Source organism: Pseudophryne corroboree, chromosome 1 (assembly GCF_028390025.1).
Source record: "Pseudophryne corroboree isolate aPseCor3 chromosome 1, aPseCor3.hap2, whole genome shotgun sequence".
Taxonomy (NCBI): Eukaryota; Metazoa; Chordata; class Amphibia; order Anura; family Myobatrachidae; genus Pseudophryne; species Pseudophryne corroboree.
This window is the reverse complement of record NC_086444.1, coordinates 1,099,387,942-1,099,406,653: the sequence shown is the minus strand read 5'-3', so window position 1 is coordinate 1,099,406,653 and position 18,712 is coordinate 1,099,387,942. Positions and strand designations below refer to the sequence as shown.

General features: G+C 45.3%; 1 protein-coding gene, 1 long non-coding RNA gene and 3 other non-coding genes across 12 annotated transcripts in view; 4 read left to right on the top strand and 1 right to left on the bottom strand.

The window, feature by feature from the left end:
• ZCCHC4 (zinc finger CCHC-type containing 4) overlaps positions 1 to 558 on the bottom strand; it is a 98,193-nt gene extending 97,635 nt beyond the window's left edge. Inside the window, exon 1 of the mRNA XM_063921967.1 lies at positions 475 to 558. Coding sequence (XP_063778037.1) covers positions 475 to 523 — 49 coding nt within the window. The 5' untranslated portion in view covers positions 524 to 558. The remainder of the gene's footprint in view (positions 1 to 474) is intronic.
• Positions 45 to 15,351, top strand: LOC134927485 (uncharacterized). Of its 8 annotated transcripts, XR_010177655.1 has the most exons (10): positions 661 to 746; positions 1,094 to 1,176; positions 5,987 to 6,044; positions 6,472 to 6,511; positions 8,569 to 8,627; positions 9,735 to 9,761; positions 10,836 to 10,858; positions 12,354 to 12,409; positions 13,345 to 13,377; positions 14,213 to 15,351. It is a non-coding gene; the product is annotated as an uncharacterized LOC134927485 (long non-coding RNA). The 8 variants fall into 8 exon arrangements; XR_010177654.1 differs by lacking the exons at positions 661 to 746; positions 1,094 to 1,176 and adding an exon at positions 45 to 277 and having other exon boundaries at positions 8,555 to 8,627; XR_010177653.1 differs by lacking the exons at positions 661 to 746; positions 1,094 to 1,176 and adding an exon at positions 46 to 277.
• Positions 7,151 to 7,296, top strand: LOC134932811 (small nucleolar RNA SNORA79). The gene has a single exon (XR_010179487.1). It is a non-coding gene; the product is annotated as a small nucleolar RNA SNORA79 (small nucleolar RNA).
• Positions 10,083 to 10,228, top strand: LOC134932818 (small nucleolar RNA SNORA79). The gene has a single exon (XR_010179493.1). It is a non-coding gene; the product is annotated as a small nucleolar RNA SNORA79 (small nucleolar RNA).
• Positions 13,698 to 13,843, top strand: LOC134932814 (small nucleolar RNA SNORA79). The gene has a single exon (XR_010179488.1). It is a non-coding gene; the product is annotated as a small nucleolar RNA SNORA79 (small nucleolar RNA).
• Positions 15,352 to 18,712: the final 3,361 nt, after the last annotated feature.

Genomic DNA, 18,712 nt, shown 5'->3' with positions numbered 1-18,712 from the left:
ATCCTAATCCTATCTAGTTGCTGAGAAGAACTGCCGTACTTCCTGCTGGCCAGCTCCACCCCTCGGCACCTGCTCTCCTTATCCGCCCCTCCTTTTCCGGCCTTCTCTCTCTGCTTCCTGCTCCAGCATACAGGACTCTCTCTCTAAGGCAGAACCTAATTTGAGAGGCCCAATCCCTCCTAACAAATGGAGGGTGCCGGAATCACTGGAAGGAGACTAAAATCCCAGCTAAAGGGATCTGCTGCTCTCTTCACAGAAAATCCGGAGCACAGAGACAGTGAGTAGCCCCTAGAGGGACATCTAAACTTATATGGCTGTGGCTCCCTGCATAATAGAGATGGCGTGGAATAAAGGCAGCTCAGAAGTCCCTGCAGACCTGTACTGTGAGACGCTGTTTCCTCACAAGTGCAGCATCGCCCGCCCCCCTCCGTCCGCAGACATGATCAGCGGCAACATCAGGGAGAGGCAGCTTACCTTCTCCTAGGGGTCTCCAAGGACTTCCCGCCCGCCAGAAATAGTACATAACGCGGCCCCTTCCGCCGGCCGCTCGAGGGAGCGCTAGCACATCGCCTTCAGCCGCCCGCTAATTGAAGAACAGCCGCCCGTTAGGGATCCCATAACACAGCCCCTCCCGCCAGCCGCTCTAGTGTGCACTCCCCGCCGCCCGCTAGTGGAGCGCAGCTGCCCGCAAGACGGCCCCTCCCGCCGGCCGCACTGGGAGCGGAGGGCTGAGGGGAGCTGGCGGGGTACTTTACAGAGCGCGGGGCGGTCGGGCTGTACATTATGGGGGATATATATAGAGAGAAGGTTGTGTTTTTTCATGATGTGACTGTATATTTTGAATGGCAGCCATCTGTAATATATTCAGAGGCGCCTAAAATTGCTTCTCATAATCCTATAACGCCCCCTTTAGTGGAGCCATTTTTCTTCGGCCAGTCAGAATTGAGGGAGGGTTTTTTTACCTAGTAGATAGGTTTAAAATAAATAAAAATAGTTTACTACTCCCTCTGCTGGTAGTTTTTATGTTAGGTCTCTGCTGCAAAGGATTTTCCAGGTGTTTTTAATCAAGCATGTTTATGCAATATTTTTTCAGTGGACCTCTACTACAAAGATCCTGTGAAAAAAAGGGGAACGTTCTGGATATCAACCCCGACCTCAGTACTGAATCACAGTTAGGTGTGCGGGGTTGTAACAAAGCTGTTTAGAATAAATTATTATTTTAATTTTATTTATTTTTTCTCTCTGAATCCAGTGTACAATTGTTCCCGTCATATATATTACGTTATTCCATTACCTATTATACAGATGAGATGCATTACAAGTATTCTCTGGGGCTGCATTTTCACCCTCAAATGCACAAACCAATAATTTTTTACCAGCACGGTAACTCCAGTTACCTTTGGCATCTCAAATTATATATTATAGGTACATACTGCCTCCAACGGACGCTGCTGACAGGTCTGGCGGGGGAGGGAGCTGCAGACAATGTCACCCAACTCATCAACAGTGGGTGGTCTGGTGGGGAATAATTGAGTGAGTATTTATTATTTCTTACTAGACGGAAAGATGTCTAACTGGTTGAGAATATTCTTCAGAGCTCCTAATCTTTCTACGGCCCTTCTCCGCCTATGCTAAGGGGGTGAAGGTTGGGTGGAGTTGGTATGTATGTTTTCTCTAAGATAAATCGCAAGAGATTAATTTGGAGGCTTCAATAAATAAGCACTACGGTTGACAGCCCTCGGGGGCATGACGAGACTGGGCAAATAACCAGGGGGCCAGTGATCCATCAAGGTTAAGAAAAGAATAACCTGACATATATTGCACTGATTGAGTAGGGGCTGTGAGCCCATCCTAAACAGGGAGGTTTTCATGCTTAAGACTTCCTCCATCTGCACATATGTAACAAGATGTCCTAAGACATCAATAAGACCCCTTTTCCTGCCTTTGAGTACGAGTGGTAAGATGTGCTGGCTCTCGTAACGATGTGCGAACCGTTAGAGGCGTAACTAACTAGAGGCGATCAGTACATGCTTCCATCTGTCTAAATAAGTTTTTCTTTGATTAGCGGAACATATCCGAAGGTTAACCACATGTACTTACCAGGCTGTTAGGGAGGTTAACATCCTGATCTCAGCTATGTCTCTCTAGTTTTCTGTGTCAACAGAATTTTGGTTTCCACAGAAGGGGAAAAGGATCTCATATTGTGGGTAGCGCACCTCGGCCTAGTTTTCAAACGTGACATTCTTACTCATTACAGTCCCACTGCAAAACAGGGGTCATGTGTAGGCTGACATTGACAAGAAAATATAACCCTTAGTTTCAAGACCATCTCAAACGGAACTGAGAGATCGCTGTTTCGGTAAAAGGGTTAAGGTTACCAAGTTGGAAGGCAATTTCCATGGGAGGGTAAGCCTTCTTTGTCCCAATAATTTTCAGACAACTGAAATCAGATTCTGCCTACCGGATTTCATAGAAATATACCAATAGGCTGTAGCAGTTATTCTGACAAATTATTCAACTAGTTTAGTTCTCGAATCGGGCTGGTGAGGCTATTCGCAATGGCCAATTACAGGTCTATACGAAACGCTCCTTGAACCTCTTATGGGGGGTAAGGATTGGAAGGTCTAGAGAGACCGGATTCGAGACTTGAGAAGACAATTTGGTATCAAAAGGGTTTGTCTCCCTATATTGCGGATAGATATTGACAACAGTAAGATTGTCTGGGACCAAACTAATACAGTGTCTGTCCACAAGAAGTTATCCAGCGGGCTGCGCTATTATTATTATCCCTACTCTCGGGGAGGAAAAGGGTTCTCTTCGAATCCTGTTTTGTCGTAACCAATAACGGTCACACTGATATTCATTTTCACGTTTTTTTGACCCAATTTATACTGACCTACTTATTCCGGAGAAATCAACCCAAACGCTCATTGCAGGACTGGGTTTGGAGGAGTCATAGTGTCTTTGGACATAAAGGATGCATTCCTTCCTATCCCACATTGGACAAGCATACTTAGGATTCGTACGGGTCAGAGATCATTGCCAGTTGTGACTTCGCCATTTGGTCTATCCTCAGCCCTAACAAATTTTGACAGGAATCAGGGTGATAAGGGTCACAAGTTTGAGATCGTTGGAGGTACGATCAGGATGCTCTGCTGATATAAGCCATCTTCCAGGAACAGCTGCTCAAGGAAGCAGACTTCTCGATTTCTCGCTAAATGTGGGTGGATTGGAAGTTCCAGGGATCCACCCTACTGCCAATTCAAGGGGTTCAATTTCCAGGTTTCATCTTGGAGACTGTACAAATACAGAGCAAGATCCAGGACATACTGAGGCGAGTAGCTCAGGTACTACAACCACTGACGGTTTCTCGACCTCGGGGGTACAATTTCTCGGGAAGATGTTGCCATCTTTGGAGACTCTGCAGTACGGCAGTTTTCACTACCAGCCTTTCCAGGTGAACCTCATTGCTCAGGGAGCAGGTTCGCGTTGGTTTTCGATATCACAGGTGGTTGATTTCATTCATAAGCTTCCCTCATATTGGTGGTCGTTACTAACGAATCTCGCAGCAGGGAAGAGATTCGGCTTTTAGAATTGGGGGATCCTCACAACGGATGCCAGTTTCAAAGGCTGGAGTGCCATCCTAGAGGAACATCAGTTTCAGAACGGATAGACGTCACGAGAAAGTAGTCTACCCATAGACATTCTCGAACTGAGTGCGGTTACAATACAACTTCTTTTACCCGAAAACCTAGTGATGGGTCACCACTTAAATATGCAGTAGGACAATGTCACAACGACAGCATACCTAAACCATCAAGAAGGAACATGAGGGCATTAAAAGCAGCCACAAGGATATTGTTGTGGGCAGGAATGCGCAAAATCGTCCTTTTCAGTATAGTTCATTCCGGGAATGGAGCACTGGGACACAGACTCTCAGTTGACGGAACATGCATCCAGGAATCGAGATGGTAATAGGGTGAGAGGGCTACCTCCTGTAGACCTACTGGCCTCTCGACACGAACTGGACGCATGACACTTCCTTGGTCTTCCAGAAGTGTTTAAAAGATTCCATAATTTCAGTTTCTACCCAGGGTATTAACAGCCAAACGGGAAGGCGTGTGGGCGACTTATCATTCCACCACACTGGTTCCGCAGCAGTTTGTGCTCGATCTTGCGAGGTCTTCTAACGGAATACCCCTGGAGACTATCTTTCAGAGAGAAGACTGAGGCGTCTATTCCTACAGTGATAGCGAAAGCCGGTCACGACCTTGCATTGTTACAGAAGATGGACCGGTGTCAGGACTACGAGTTGGATTCCAGGGGATTTCCTCTGTCTAGACTTTTACGTTTCTCCGGTCCGGTTTACAGGGTGGCCTGTGTTTAAGATTTTAACCTCTCCATCCTTTTTCGACAGCGCTTAGCATCGTTACAGGAGGTCAGACTTTTTTAAGGAAAGTTCTGAGGATATCTCTTTTCCTGGCTCTCCACGGCGCCGTGGGGCCTAACCTTGAGGTGGGAATGTTTCAATTCAACGACCTCTGAGTTTTTAGTAGAGGGCAGGAGGAATTATCTCTCCAGGACAGTCCTGTTGTTGCCTTCGTCGGGACCACATGGGTCTCTGATTGGGAACACTATGATACCAGTGTCCACTTTCTATTTTTCCAGGGCGATAGGGTAGTACTCCTTACACGGACAGAGTTTTCTCCCATGGGTTGTTGGGTGTTTTTCCGTAGGCCAGCCTATGGTGATGCCATCTTTTCAATGGGACAGTGTCTTTAGAGGTTGTACGAGCTCTACGGATATCCGTGCAATTTGAGTCGTCCATCTGACTATAGGACCGATTGTTGTTCTCTTTGATAGTACAAGGAGCAGTTTGTCTGCGTCTACATATGCAGTAATTATCCTGTGGTATACGGTTTCCGGTTCAGGCTAGTGCCCATACCACCAGATCAGTGGGCACCTCATTGGTGACAGCCAGAGGTGCAGTTACTACTGAACATTACAGAGCGGCAACGTGGTCTTCAGACACACGGTCACAAGCTTCTACATGTTTGATACTATTGCGTCCAGAGATTCGAAGTTTGGACGTCTGGTTTTACAGGTTACTGACAGCATTCCCACCCTTGGGAGTAACTTTGGGACGTCCCCTAATGTATCTGATGTTCCAGTGTCCCCTAGTGGATGAAAGACAAAAGAGGATTTTGGTACTTACCGATAAATCCATTTCTCTGAATCCTCTAGGACACTGGACGCCCGCCTCGGTGCTGTCAACCTGCTGTTACAGGTTCTTGTTGAACTGTTCGTGCAAACAGCATTGGTTTTCTGTTAACAGACTTATAGGTTGCTGTTTGACCTTGCTGTACGGTGGGCTCCTCGCCATTGGTTTTATAGTCTCATGTCCTAGTCTCTCCGTCAAATTTTCCAAACTGAGGGATAGGGGGCGTGAAGGGGGAGGAGCTGGCTGTGCAGACTGTTTTAATTTTAGATTGTGCCACACCTCCGGTTGCAAGGCTTCACACCCCTAATGTATCTGATGTTCCAGTGTCCCCTAGAGGATTCAGAGAAATGGATTTATCGGTAAGTACCAAAATCCTCTTTTCCTGGTGCGTTAGCTGCTACTTGGCATCTTATGTAGTTATTGGCACCTGTGAGTTGTGCTGTGGGTGAAGGTGTGAGCTGGGTGACTGGAGGACTCTAATGCAGCAGATAAGTGGTTACTGGTATTGGTCAGTGCAGTTTAGTTCTCAGGGTGAAGTGAGGTTAACCTGTTAGCCCCCCCTCCTTTTGTTTTCTTGTAAATATCTCCTACCTGTATATCAAGTACAGTGTCTGTAGTCTGCTCTGATGAGTTTGCATAGTCCGTGTTTCACCTGAAACTACTATGATTATGTTCATGCCCTGAGCAGGCTTTTTATAATTGTGTGTTTATATAAATGTAAATGAATTGTCTGCTATGAAATGACTAAATGGTCTCTTCCTCTAGATGGTGTCTATAGGACTAAGCATCCTGGGTCCCCCCTGTGTATGCATCAGAATGTCAGGTAAGGTTTGCTATCGCCTTGCGTAGTATACTAGACTGGCTAAGACAGGTGTGCTGGCTGAAATGCATGCTTGCAGAAGTCAGCGAGTGACCTTACCTGTGACTGACCCAGTCAGTTCTTGGGTAAATACTCAGTCTTTCAGTGTCTCATATGTCAGGGATTGCAGTCAGTGGACCACAATGCCCCAATTAATTTTTCGCTGCGAAATTTTAGATTTAGAGGTGTTAGGTGATGTGTATTCTGTGATGAGTTTTGCATAGTCCGTGTTTCACCTGAAATCTGTGATTATACTTAATGCTCTGAGCAATACGTTGAGGGGTCATTTAAAAGTGAGGTAGTAATGTATCCCTCCTCCCCTTCTTTTGCAGAAAGAGTATATTGCATCTCGATGTAATGGTTAACTTTGTTCATTGTGTTTGCATTTTAGCTAAAAGTGGATTCCATGTAGCGGACTGCTGAATGAAAAGGTAACTCAAGGCATCCATAGATTTGTAGTACACACTAACAATTAACTTGGCTAAAACATAAGATAAAAATGATAGACCAGAGTTGGTCTTTAATGACATCATTTAAAAACTATTTAAGCTTGGAATGAAATGTAATTGTGAGAAAGTATTAGCCATTCATCTTCTGCCTTACATTTTACAGGCTGGGTTTGAAAAGTACCAATCAGCTCTTGACATTTTATCTCAGTGGGCCAAATTCAAATGTGCTCTCCTCCCCTCCCGGCCGTGATCACGCTCGCCGGTGGTGTTCTAACGTTACTGCCACCGGGGCGCGACAAGATCAATTCAGCTTGCTACCTCCGGACAGAAGTAGCGAGTTGAAATGCGTGTAAAGAGACCCGTTCAGGCGACCGAATGAGTCTTTTTCACAATCACGCCTATTAGTTTGATCAGGTTAAGGTGCTTTGCGTGTCAAAGCCCAACTGTACTGAGCGCGATACTGACTAAAACGAGGGACATTTTGAATTTCGCCCCTCTATCCTGTCACTTTAGACGGGAGATAAGGGGCGTGTAACATTAGAATCTGGCCCTACGTTTTCTATCTCCATGCTAAATGCTACACACATTTGTATCCTCTGATGGCTTTACCACTGTACCATACGACAACTGTTCCTCTCACAGCCCCGAGATATGGACTATGGGATTTTAGGTTGTCGCAGATTAAAATGACCTTTTTCACTCAGGGGTGTGTAATGGCGGGTTGGCTGCCTCTCCACACCTCTTGAACTTTGCGGGGTAAGACAACACTTTTTAGGATAGGTTTTGGAGAGTAGGTGATTGTTACCCAGATAGAGAGCTATTTATTTAACAAAGCTATTTTATGGCAGTAATGCAGTTTTTCATTGGTGTTCAACCTAACAAGCCACTTTCTGTGGCATATGATCTGTTTCCATATACATTAATAGGTCAGTAAAATGTTTGTAGGGTATTGTACTTAAGTGTATATATGTGTGTGTGTGTAACATAGGGGTACACAATTGCGCCTGAATATGTGGTGGTAATGGTTGTAATACTAAATGACAAGTATACACTGTATATATGAAGAATAAGTGTATTTATTCTAAAACAAAATGACAAAGAGAGAATAAATGGAAAAAGATGTGAAAAAATAGAAAATTAATACATTAATGAAAGAGTGTGTGTGTATATTAATATATATATGTATGTATGTATAAGAAATCTATGTATATTTTGGTCCGCAGTCCAGTACAATAGTGTGGCGTCCCACCTCGTTTAATTGTGCTCAAACTTCTACCACAATGTGTGGAGGGGCATAAACAACACAGTCCCAGAGGAGCTCGTTCAGTAATATATGGGGGTCACGGTCAAAGAGTCTGTTGCAGCAGCTTGATCTTGTCTTGAGAGGGAGGGGGGGTGAGGTGATCTTCTGACGGTGCTAGCAAATGAAGGGGTACCCCAGGTGGCTAAGCGGGAGGGATGAGTTGCAGGAGATAGGTAATTATTGGCTCTGGACTCTCCGCTCTCTGACTCGGTCTGTGGCTGCGGAAGGCGCCCGTGTAGACAGGCGTCTGCCGCCGGCCAGATCCGAGGAGTGCGGTCGTGTCTCTGGGGGGGGAAAGTGTCACTGACTTCGAGACCCGGAGCGGGACTGTCCGCAGTGCACCTCCCCACTTACAGAGCCCTTACCTTGTTCTTCTGTGCTCGATTCCCAACTTCCGCTGTCACCTTGCTTCCTTGTCAGTCTTGCAGTTTTTCGTCCGGTTTCACTTTCACTTTCCTGTACCTCGCGGTCACGTGACCTGTTCCTGTTCCTCAGCAGTCTTCAGCGCCGTGGGTGATAAATGTGTCCAGGAGTAGAGAGCTCTGCTGTGTTGAATATGATTAAGGCAGTCTGTTTGAAACGGTGTCCTGTTATCTCCTACGCGTGTCGACCTTTCTAGGTCTTCCTCAGGGAGTCTTTTTTTTTTTTTTTTTTTTTTAACAAATAGTAATGTCCGAGCAGGCTTTTACACCATATATGGATGTTTTAATGATTGACTAAAGGTCTTTTTCTTTAGGTGACCACATATCCTGTGTTCACTGTGTCAGACTTGTCTTCATGGATTCAGAGTTGCAGGTGAGTTTTGCTTTAATGACTTCCCTACATCAGGCCTGTCCAACCTGTGACTACTTAGCTGTTTGGAAGCAAGTCCCAGTATATCCTCCCATTGATCACTAGTAAAGCATGCTGGGACTTGTTTCCCAACAGCTGCAGAGTTTATTAGGCCTAAATTTACAGTCGCACTTGCCAAAGGTCATGGTTGTGGAAAGGGACTTAAGATGGGAGCCACTTTCCAAGTAGTTTTAACACAACCAAATAGGTTTTCAGGATTTCTGTTTGATACAGGGAGGATAATTACGGGATCCGGTATCTAGGTTGACGCGGTATCTTCACAATTTTTTCTTTTTTTTTCTTAACCTTTTCATACTTAACGATCCACGTGGACTATGATTGGAACGGTAATCTGTGCCGAGCGGTGGCGGGGTACTTTGCCCGAAGCTTCACTCGCCATGCGAGGGGACACGGTGCACTAATTGGGGTTTCCGGTCACACTACGAAGAAAACAACACCAAAAAACGCTCGTGTTGACCTAGAGAACCTGTCGACCACACCCATAATTACTATCCCTGAAAAGTAGTTGCCTGTGTATGATTGAAGAAATCCTGAAAACATGAGCTGTTAAGGGTATGAGGAATGGATTTGTGAAACTGATCTAGTTAAACCAGTGCATTCTCTAGAGAAGTGTTACTATTTCAGATAGCAGGAACTGCTAATGAGTCCCAGGACATTTGTGCAGCCACATATGGTATAGGGATGTAACAATGGGGCAGATGTATTAAGCCTGGAGAAGTGATAATGCACCAGCCAGTTGACTCTGAACTGTCAACTTACATATTGGGGCTGATTGGCTGGTGCATGATCATCTTGCAGTTATCACTGCTTTATCACTTCTCCAGGCTTAATACATCTGACCAATTGTATCCTACCAGGCCTAGTAATTGCGCTGCCGAGTTGGGTATATTAAAAAAGGGTGTATTCTGTGATGAGTTTTGCATAGTCCGTGTTTCACCTGAAATCTGTGATTATACTTTATGCTCTGAGCAATACCTTGCATTTTATCTTTTATAAATGGTCCTCTAACCTCCAAATAAAGACTTCCTTTTTTCTCTCTAATTGGGCAAGGTGAACTGAATGCAGCTGGATGTAGAGGTAAGTCGGGGTGTTGAAGACTTTGCAGTGCACAGTAATAGAGCAGTAAGCTCTGATATGATACACAAGATGTCTGAAAATTACATATCTTATTTCCTTATTTATCAATAAGTGATAAATTGCACCAGCCAATCTGCTCTTAACTGCCATGTTATAGGCTGGGGCAGGTTGTTACAGGAGTAGACTGGCTGTTGCAATTCATCACTCATTGATAAATAAGGGCATTAGTTTGTGCTTAAACGTAATCTAAGTGTGTGTGCTACCAATGTTCTACCATGCCGGCACCATCTCATCACGTGTGTGTGTGTGTGTGTGTGTGTGTGACAACTGTTCCTCTCTCAGCCCTGAGATATGGGCTATGGGATTTTAGGTTGTCGGAGATTAAAGTTACCTTTTTCACTCAGGGGTGTGTAATGGTGGGTTGGCTGCCTCTCCACACCTCCTGAATTTTGCGGGGGAATACTGAATTTGGATTCTGATCTGTATGTTAGGCCAGGTTTTTTTTTTACACAAAACGGTCCATAATTTTGTATGAACAGAGGATAATCGGCCTGACTCAGTTAAGCTACTGTGAATTTGTGATACGCAAGTTTTGCAACAACTGGTATCTCCATTGAGAGGCCTACCGGTGACTACACAAATACAATCGTTTGCATAGGAGGACCACTGCATTGGATGCAGGACAGTCTGTGGTAACCCAGAATAGGCACAGAAACAAAGATGCTGGAGCCAAAACAGTTGGGGCATGTCTAAGTTTGAGCCGTCATTCTACTTCCCGCAAATGCTCTGTAAATCGTGCTGCGACAGACTGTAATGTAACTTAACACATGCATAGTGTGACTCGTACACTTGTGCAGACCATGATTGCTTCACTCCTAAAATATCATGTTTAGGGCCTTCTCCGAATCGAGCCCAATGTCGCAGTAGCGAACTACAGGCACAAAGTACTTGTGATCTAGGTTTCCATGTGGGGGTCAGTTCCATATTGCATGTGTTACAAGTTCAGTAAAGTATGCATTTGAGGCATCATAATGCGGTAGTATGTGATTATAACAGTACTCTTCTCCCCTCCAGATGCAGACGAGAAAAAAAAACAGGTAACAATTTATGCGATCACTGAAGGTAACATGCTTAAGCCACAAGTAGCTACAAATATCTATAAACCGGTTTCTGGCTTTTTTTATGCTCAATGTTTTTATTGCCAAACAAATGTAGTGGCCCAGTAACTGATTACTCCATACACTACACTGTGTAGCAGGAGGTGCCTGGCTGAGTGAGCTGACAGGTCCTGTACAACTTTGTTAGCATCTGACATCTTTTACTGAAAATGCTTATTTGCATTGCTATAAAAATGATGCTTATAGTCTGTGTATGCGGCTGTAATTGCATATGAAAGGTATGTTAGTGTTCTATGAAAGCACTAGCGTACCATTTTGTATACAGATACAGCCGCGGTCATACACAGAATATAGGCATGCCGCATATCATTTTAATCTGCATAAGATGACTGTGCGTCCTATTCGCATCATTTTCTGAATAAGATGTAGTTTAATGGAATAATTTGCACGTACAGGCGCTCGGCGCTACAGTCACACCATGGCATGACTATAAGGGTTGTTTAATGTGCAGGGAGACTATATATGTAAGTGGATACATCTGTAGGCGCAAGTGGGTAAAATGGGGGCACAAGATATAAAGTAGTGAGGGCTCTTGTGAGAATTTACAACCTAGAGGGATGGGGTAGCTGGCGATAATGGGAGAAACATGCAGCCATACTAGATGTGTATTATATCCACATCTGTTATGGATATCTAGAATCTGTTCTGTCAATTGATGTGCTATCCTTCAACCTAGAACATTACAAATTCACTTAGCCAGAAAGTAGGTATTTTGCAGAATGCACTGGTGGCCATGATTTAGGTTCTTGATTCTCCACTTTTATTTATACACACTAAACAATAGTTTCACAACTGTTTCAGTATTGGTAAAACAACAAATAGCTTTCAGGAAGTTGCCATTTCCTGGTCCGTTAGCTCCTCCTTGCTAGCCTCTCTCCCTCCTTCAGTCAGAGGGGCCAACTCAATGAGGAGCCAGTCAGCTAATCCTGCCAGTAGGTGTGTACATATAGTGTGCTGTAGCTCTGAGGGGTTATGTATGGAATCCAAACGCTGAGAATGCAGATAGCTTTCGTATTTTACACCTAACCCGCCCTACCACAGCTTAACCCAACCCATCATACTCACCTTGTGTCTGGATCCTGACAGCATCCCACTCTGAGAACGTGGAGTTTTGTTCCTAGTCCCACAGTGGTTACTGGTTTCGCAGTGCAGTTCAGCTCCCACGATGGAGTGAGGATATCCTATTGTCTGCCAAGTGGTGTGGTTTTTTATTTATTTTGTTTTTCCTTATAAGATGGTAATTATTTATACCTATGAGTACAATGTTTGAAAACTTGTTGGTATTCTGCAATGATGAGTTTGCATAGTCCGTGTTTCACCTGAAACTACTATGATTATGTCCATGCCCTGAGCAGGTTTTTTTTGTATATGTAAATAGTCTGCTATGATTTTGCTAAATGGTATTTTCCTCTAGATGACTGCTTTGGGACCAAGTATCCTGGGTCCACTCGGTGCTTGTCACACTGTCAGGTAAGATTTACTATCACTCTGCATAGTATACTAGTCTGCCTGTTACAGCTGTGCTGGCTTAAATTCATTCTTAAAGTGACCTTAAAGTCTATCGGTGCATACACACTTGTTGAGAAAACGAGTGTTACTTATTTTCTCCATTCCTGAGTGACGTCTCATGTTCTCGGCAAGTGTGTATGCCACTGAACAGCGATGCATGGGTCGTTACCTGCCCTCGCTATCGACTGTGCAGGCAGCTCAATCTGGACTATCGTTCAAGAGCTGCCTTCATGGCCCTGCCACTGCGTGATGTCACTGAGCGATATGAACATCATATCGCTCAGTGTGTATGCCTGGCTGCCGACCGCCTGGCCCAGGAGGGGGAAACACTAGATGATGTCGCTCATAGAGCACATTGACTAGTGTGTACCCACCTAATGAGTAACCTTACCTATGGCTGATCCAGTCTGTTCTCGGGTAAATCTGGAGCATTTCGAGTTACTTCGTGCTTTGTAGTGATTTAACATGCATCATGCTAGAGATTGTTTAGAAAATGTGTATTCTGTGATGAGTTTTGCATAGTCCGTGTTTCACCTGAAATCTGATTATACTTCATGCTCTGAGCAATACATATATGGAGGTTCCAACTGCTGCACACTCCCAAAGGAAGGGGCACCTCTATGGGATAGCCCGTGTTGTACTAGTGCAGGCCTGGCCAACCTGTGGCTCTCCAGATGTAGTGAAACTACACATCCCAGCATGCCCTGCCACAGTTTTAGCATTCCCTAATAGCAAAACTGTGGCAAGGCATGATGGGACTTGTAGTTTTACAACAGCTGGAGAGCCACAGGTTGGCCAGGCCTGTACTAGTGCATGAGATTCTGTTGAATCCCCAATAATTTTTTTATTTTGCATAGTAGTCGTACTAAAGGCTAATTGTGTTTTTATTTTCTTAGGTAAAGTGGACTGCACATAGCCGACTGAGTGAGGTAATGCAACACGTTCATGGTTTTTCAGTTCACAGTATCCGAGCAATTAACTGGGTTAAACACTAAAATTTATGTAATAGCCTGCGTGTTTACAGGAAGTCTGGACATTTTTTTTTTTTTAAATTGGTAATTTGAAGGGTAACCAGCTTGCCTCTTAAATTATTGACCCTTTGGAATTTTGCAAGCTATATTGCATACGAGCCCCCTAGGTGTTTAAAAATTATAGGCCCAACTTTGTTGTCCTTCAGGATAACCTATTAATCTTAATTCTGCACCTTTTATACACAAGCATCATCTGATCTCTTTATTGCTGTGCCATGCGACAACTGTTCCTCTCTCAGTCCCAAGATATGGGCTATGGGATTTTAGGTTGTCGCAGATTAAAATTGCCTTTTTCACTCAGGGGTGTGTAATGGTGGGTTGGCTGCCTCTCCACACTTCTTGAATTTTGCGGGGCAAGACAGAACTTCATAGAACAAAGGGGAAATGTATTAACCAGGAACATATCGTGCTGGAATGGCTCTTGCCCCTGCCACCTTGTTTACAGTGCTGCTGTCATACATGGGGGGAGAAGCTGTATCAGCGCACAATGCTGATACCACTGCTCCCCCATATCAGTTCATGCATCTACCCCAGGTTCTCACTGTGATCTGCATGATGGGTGGTATCCAGCTATTGAATTATCAAAGCTGTTTTGCGATAGGATGTATAGAACAAAGTATTAATATGGCAATAGATAGCTACCTCATTACAACTTAACTCTTTGAAGCATACATACAAAACGTCATTAATGTGTGGTTAGATGAAAAGATTACATTTTTTATTTATTTTAAAGGCATTGAATGACCTGAAGACGATGCAGTTGTGTGAAGCTCCTGCTGAAGATAAAAGGCTTTGTGGCATCTGTTGTGTAATAAGTATCTGTTAATGACTTTGTTGAAGTGTTAAAGGGTTACTTGAGCTTATATTGTTTATAAACAAATTATATAGTTTGCTCCTTCTAAGCAAAACCTAAAATAAACTACTTGATTTAAATCTATACAAGAAGTTCATCACAGTGCAGAAAATGGTTAATCCCCTACAGGTATCTGACATGGCCTAAGCACCTCTAGGCAAACAGTTATTAAAATGTGACCTACATATTGCAAGTGTTGGTTACAGCATTATAGTCATACTTTAGCATGGGTTCCTTCAGTGTAGCGTTGTCCATATGGCGCTCTATTCTGGTCTGAATGATCAATGTACATATAAATCTACAAAGTGTAACCCCAGTGCTCCCCTGCAAGCAGGCGGTAAGCCTCACATTTGGAACAGGTGGGATGAGTCGAACGTGGGGTTTGCCCTTGGACCACGGACTATCTTCAGATTTTGGTACACATAGACGCTTATCAATTGACACCTTATATCTAGCCTGAAAAACTATTTAAATATACCTGCCTACTTTTGAATGGACTGGTATATACGATCATTTGATCATGGGTACACACTGCCCAATATCTGTCACATATATTGTGTACACATGGACACCCAATGGGATACTTTGGGTGGGATTCAAATCTTTTATTACCCCCAATCTCCCGTATGAAGTTACGGGAGGCCGCGGGGCGATATTCTCTGGCCCCCTGTTATCGTGTCCATAAGACGGATTTAGCAGCTAAACCTGACTAAAGTCATGGGCACAATTGTGAAAAGTCCTATTTGGGCATCCAAACGGGTCACTTTTCATGCATTTCAGCTCGCCACCCAGGGGGTGGTGAGCTGAAATGCTGATATCTCGCGCATCAGCAGTAACATTTGAAGCGGGAGGGGAGATGCAAGATTTGAATCCCGCCATTTGCATTCAACTGATTTAGTCAATTTAGCTGGTTTATGCCACAAAAACATGTTACTTCTTGGTACAATAAAACAATTGCATACTGCCCCAAGTGATGGGGAAGATGCCATTCTGGGCATCCAATAAACAATTGAACCACCTCCAAAGTGTCCTTTGTTCAGACTGATCTGTGTGAGTGTAACACCGAATATGAGATGACTGATCAGCAAACTGTCACTGGTGGGGGTTTTTGGGGTAGCAGTATGTTGAAGCTGATGTTTTAGTACTGCTATCTAATGTGACCTGTCTTATCTTGAGGCGCTACAAACATGATGCTACAGCTGAGATCCTAACATTTTGTTTGCAGCACTAGTATGTCTGGTTTCATATAACTACACCCTCATAATAATGGTGGTGGTACAGGCCAGGGATAAATGAGGTGCAGTGCAATAAAAAATCCTGGATGGACCCATCTCATAGGTTTTAGATGGTCTGCTCAAATTACATTGCTGTTATATTACAGGGTCAGTTACCTGGTAAAGCAGGAACATGGTCCACAGACCATGCACTTTAGTATCCTTTGACAGGCTGGGTTTTCTATAATGATTGGCCATTCCTCTGGTGGCTGACCACACCCCTAAAGGATGGGCCCCTACACAATGTCTTCTCCCGGTAGACATTTCATGTTGCAGTCAAGCACTGGTGAGGTGCACCGAACTAGTGTAAGAACAGCAAGGACAGTTGCATAATGGGTGCACATGATTCTGGGTATTTGCCAATGTCCATGCACCTGATACCTACCCTATTCTACACAGCAGTGTGGCTATGTATTCAGAAAGATGGTGCTGAACAACACTTCTCTCTTCTGCACATGTGCCATCTTTCAGAACACCGTTGTAAAGATGGTGGTTTTGCTGTAACCTAGCATATGTACAGCCGCATGGACAGGCATACCTCCTTTCCCTGCCAGCACAGGTATGGGGAGGAGGTGGCCTGCTGAATACGAACTCCCCCCTCATCTTTCTACTTCAAGGTCCATGTGGTTCCACAGGGAATACCTTGGGGCTGTAGGTGGTTGGAGGGGACCAGGTGCCAAACAGTTAAAGCTTTTCTCTAACGTCCTTTGTGGATGCTGGGGACTCTGTAAGGACCACGGGGAACAGGCGGGCTCCACAGGAGGCTGGGCACTTGAAAGAAAGATTAGGTACTATCTGGTGTGCACTGGCTCCTCCCCCTATGCCGCTCCTCCAGACCCCAGTTAGAATATGTGCCCGAGCAGAGCAGAGGCACCCAGTGGGCTCTCCTGAGCCTGCTGGAAAAAGAAAGTATTTGTTAGGTTTTTTATTTTCAGTGAGCTCTGCTGGCAACAGACTCACTGCGACGAGGGACTGAGGGGAGAGAAGCAAACCTGCTTGCAGCCAGCTTGCACTTCTTGGCTACTGGACACCATTAGCTCCAGAGGGATCGAACACAGGCAGCAGTCCTTGGTCGTCCGGAGCCGCGCCGCCGTCCCCCTCACAGAGCCAGAAGCACTGAAGACCCGAAGACGTCGAAAGCGGCGGCATGAAGATGTCAGCCTTCATTAAGGTAGCGCACAGCACTGCAGCTGTGCGCCATTGCTCCCGCAGCACACTACACACTCCGGTCAGTGTAGGGCGCTGGGGGGTGCCCTGGGCAGCAATTTAATACCTTTTTTGGCAAAAGTACCCACATATACAGTCCTAGACTGTATATGGGGAATACCCCCGCCATTTTTACACAGAAACTGAGCGGGACAGAAGCCCGCTGCTGAGGGGGTGGGGCCTTCTTCCTCAGCACACCAGCGCCATTTCCACTTCACAGCTCCGCTGGAAGCAGCTCCCTGGGCTCTCCCCTGCAGTATCCAGGTACTCCAGGGGCAAAAAGAGAGGGGGGGGGGCACATAAATTTAGGCGCAGAAAAGTATATATCAGCAGCTACTGGGGTCACACTGAGTTGGTGTCATTCCTAGGTAAAATAGCGCTGTGGTGTGTGCTGGCATACTCTTCCTCTGTCTTCCCAAGGGCCTTGGCGGGGTCCCTGTCCTCAGTCAGAGCGTCCCCTGTGTGTGTGCGGTGTGTTGGTACGTTGGTGTCGACATGTTTGATGAGGAAGGTTATGTAGAGGCGGAGCAGGTGCATATGGATGTGGTGTCAACACCGGATTGGATGGATATGTGGAAGGTGTTAAATGATAATGTGAATTCATTACACAAAAGGTTGGACAAAGCTGAGGCCTTGGGACAGTCGGGGGCTCACCCACTGCCTGATCCCACAGGGCAGAGACCCTCAGGGTCTCATAAGCGTCCATTGTCTCACTTAGGCGACACAGAGTCTGACTCCAGTGTCGACGATGATGAGGCTAAATTACAGCCAAAAATCTCTAAAGCCATCCGATACGTGATTATAGCAATGAAAGAGGTATTGCATATTACTGAAGAAATCCCTGTCCCTGACAAGAGGATTCATATGTTTGGGGAGAAAAAACAAGAAGTGACTTTTCCCCCGTCACATGAGTTAAATGAATTGTGTGAGAGCCTGGGAATGTCCTGAAAAGAAGGTAGTAATTCCCAAGAGATTACTAATGGCGTATCCTTTCTCGCTAACGGACAGGTTACGCTGGGAATCCCCTCCCAGGGTAGACAAAGCATTAACGCACCTATCTAAAAAGGTAGCTCTGCCGTCTCAGGATACGGCCGCCCTAAAGGATCCTGCAGATAGGAGGCAGGAAGCAATCCTGAAGTCTGTGTATACACTGTCTGGTACTCTACTGAGACCAGCCATTGCGTCGGCATGGATGTGCAGCGCAGTAGCAGCGTGGGCGGATACTCTGACGGACGAGTTAGATACCCTAGAAAGGGATACTATCTTGCTGACCCTGGGGCATATCAAGGATGCTGTTCTGTATATGCGGGATGCCCTGATGGACATTTGTTCTTTGAGTTCTAGAGTGAACGCACTGTCCATTGCTGCCAGAAGAGGCTTATGGACCAGGCAGTGGACAGGGGATGCTGATTCCAAAAAGCATATGGAAGTTTTATCATATAAGGGTGAGGAATTGTTTGGAGAAGGGCTCTCGGACCTGGTCTCCACCGCCACGGATGGGAAGTCAAAATTTTTGCCGTATGTTTCCTCAACCTAAAAAAGCACCTTATTATCAGATGCAGTCCTTTCGTTCCCAGAAGAGAAAAAAGGTTAGAGGAGCATCTTTCCTTGCCAGAGGTAAGGGAAAAAAGCTGCATCATGCAGCCAGTTCTCAGGAGCCAAAGTCCTCCCCGGCATCCTCTAAGTCGGCCGTATGACGCTGGGGCTCGCGGGCGGAGCCAGGAGTGGTGGGGGCGCGTCTCAGACATTTCAGCCACCGGTAGGTATATTCACGGATGGATCCTTGGCCGATACAAATTGTGTCACAGGGATACAAACTGGAATTCGAAGAGACGCCCCCTCAGCGTTTCCTGAAATCCGCCTTGCCGACTTCCCCCATGGAGAGGGAAGTAGTGGTGGC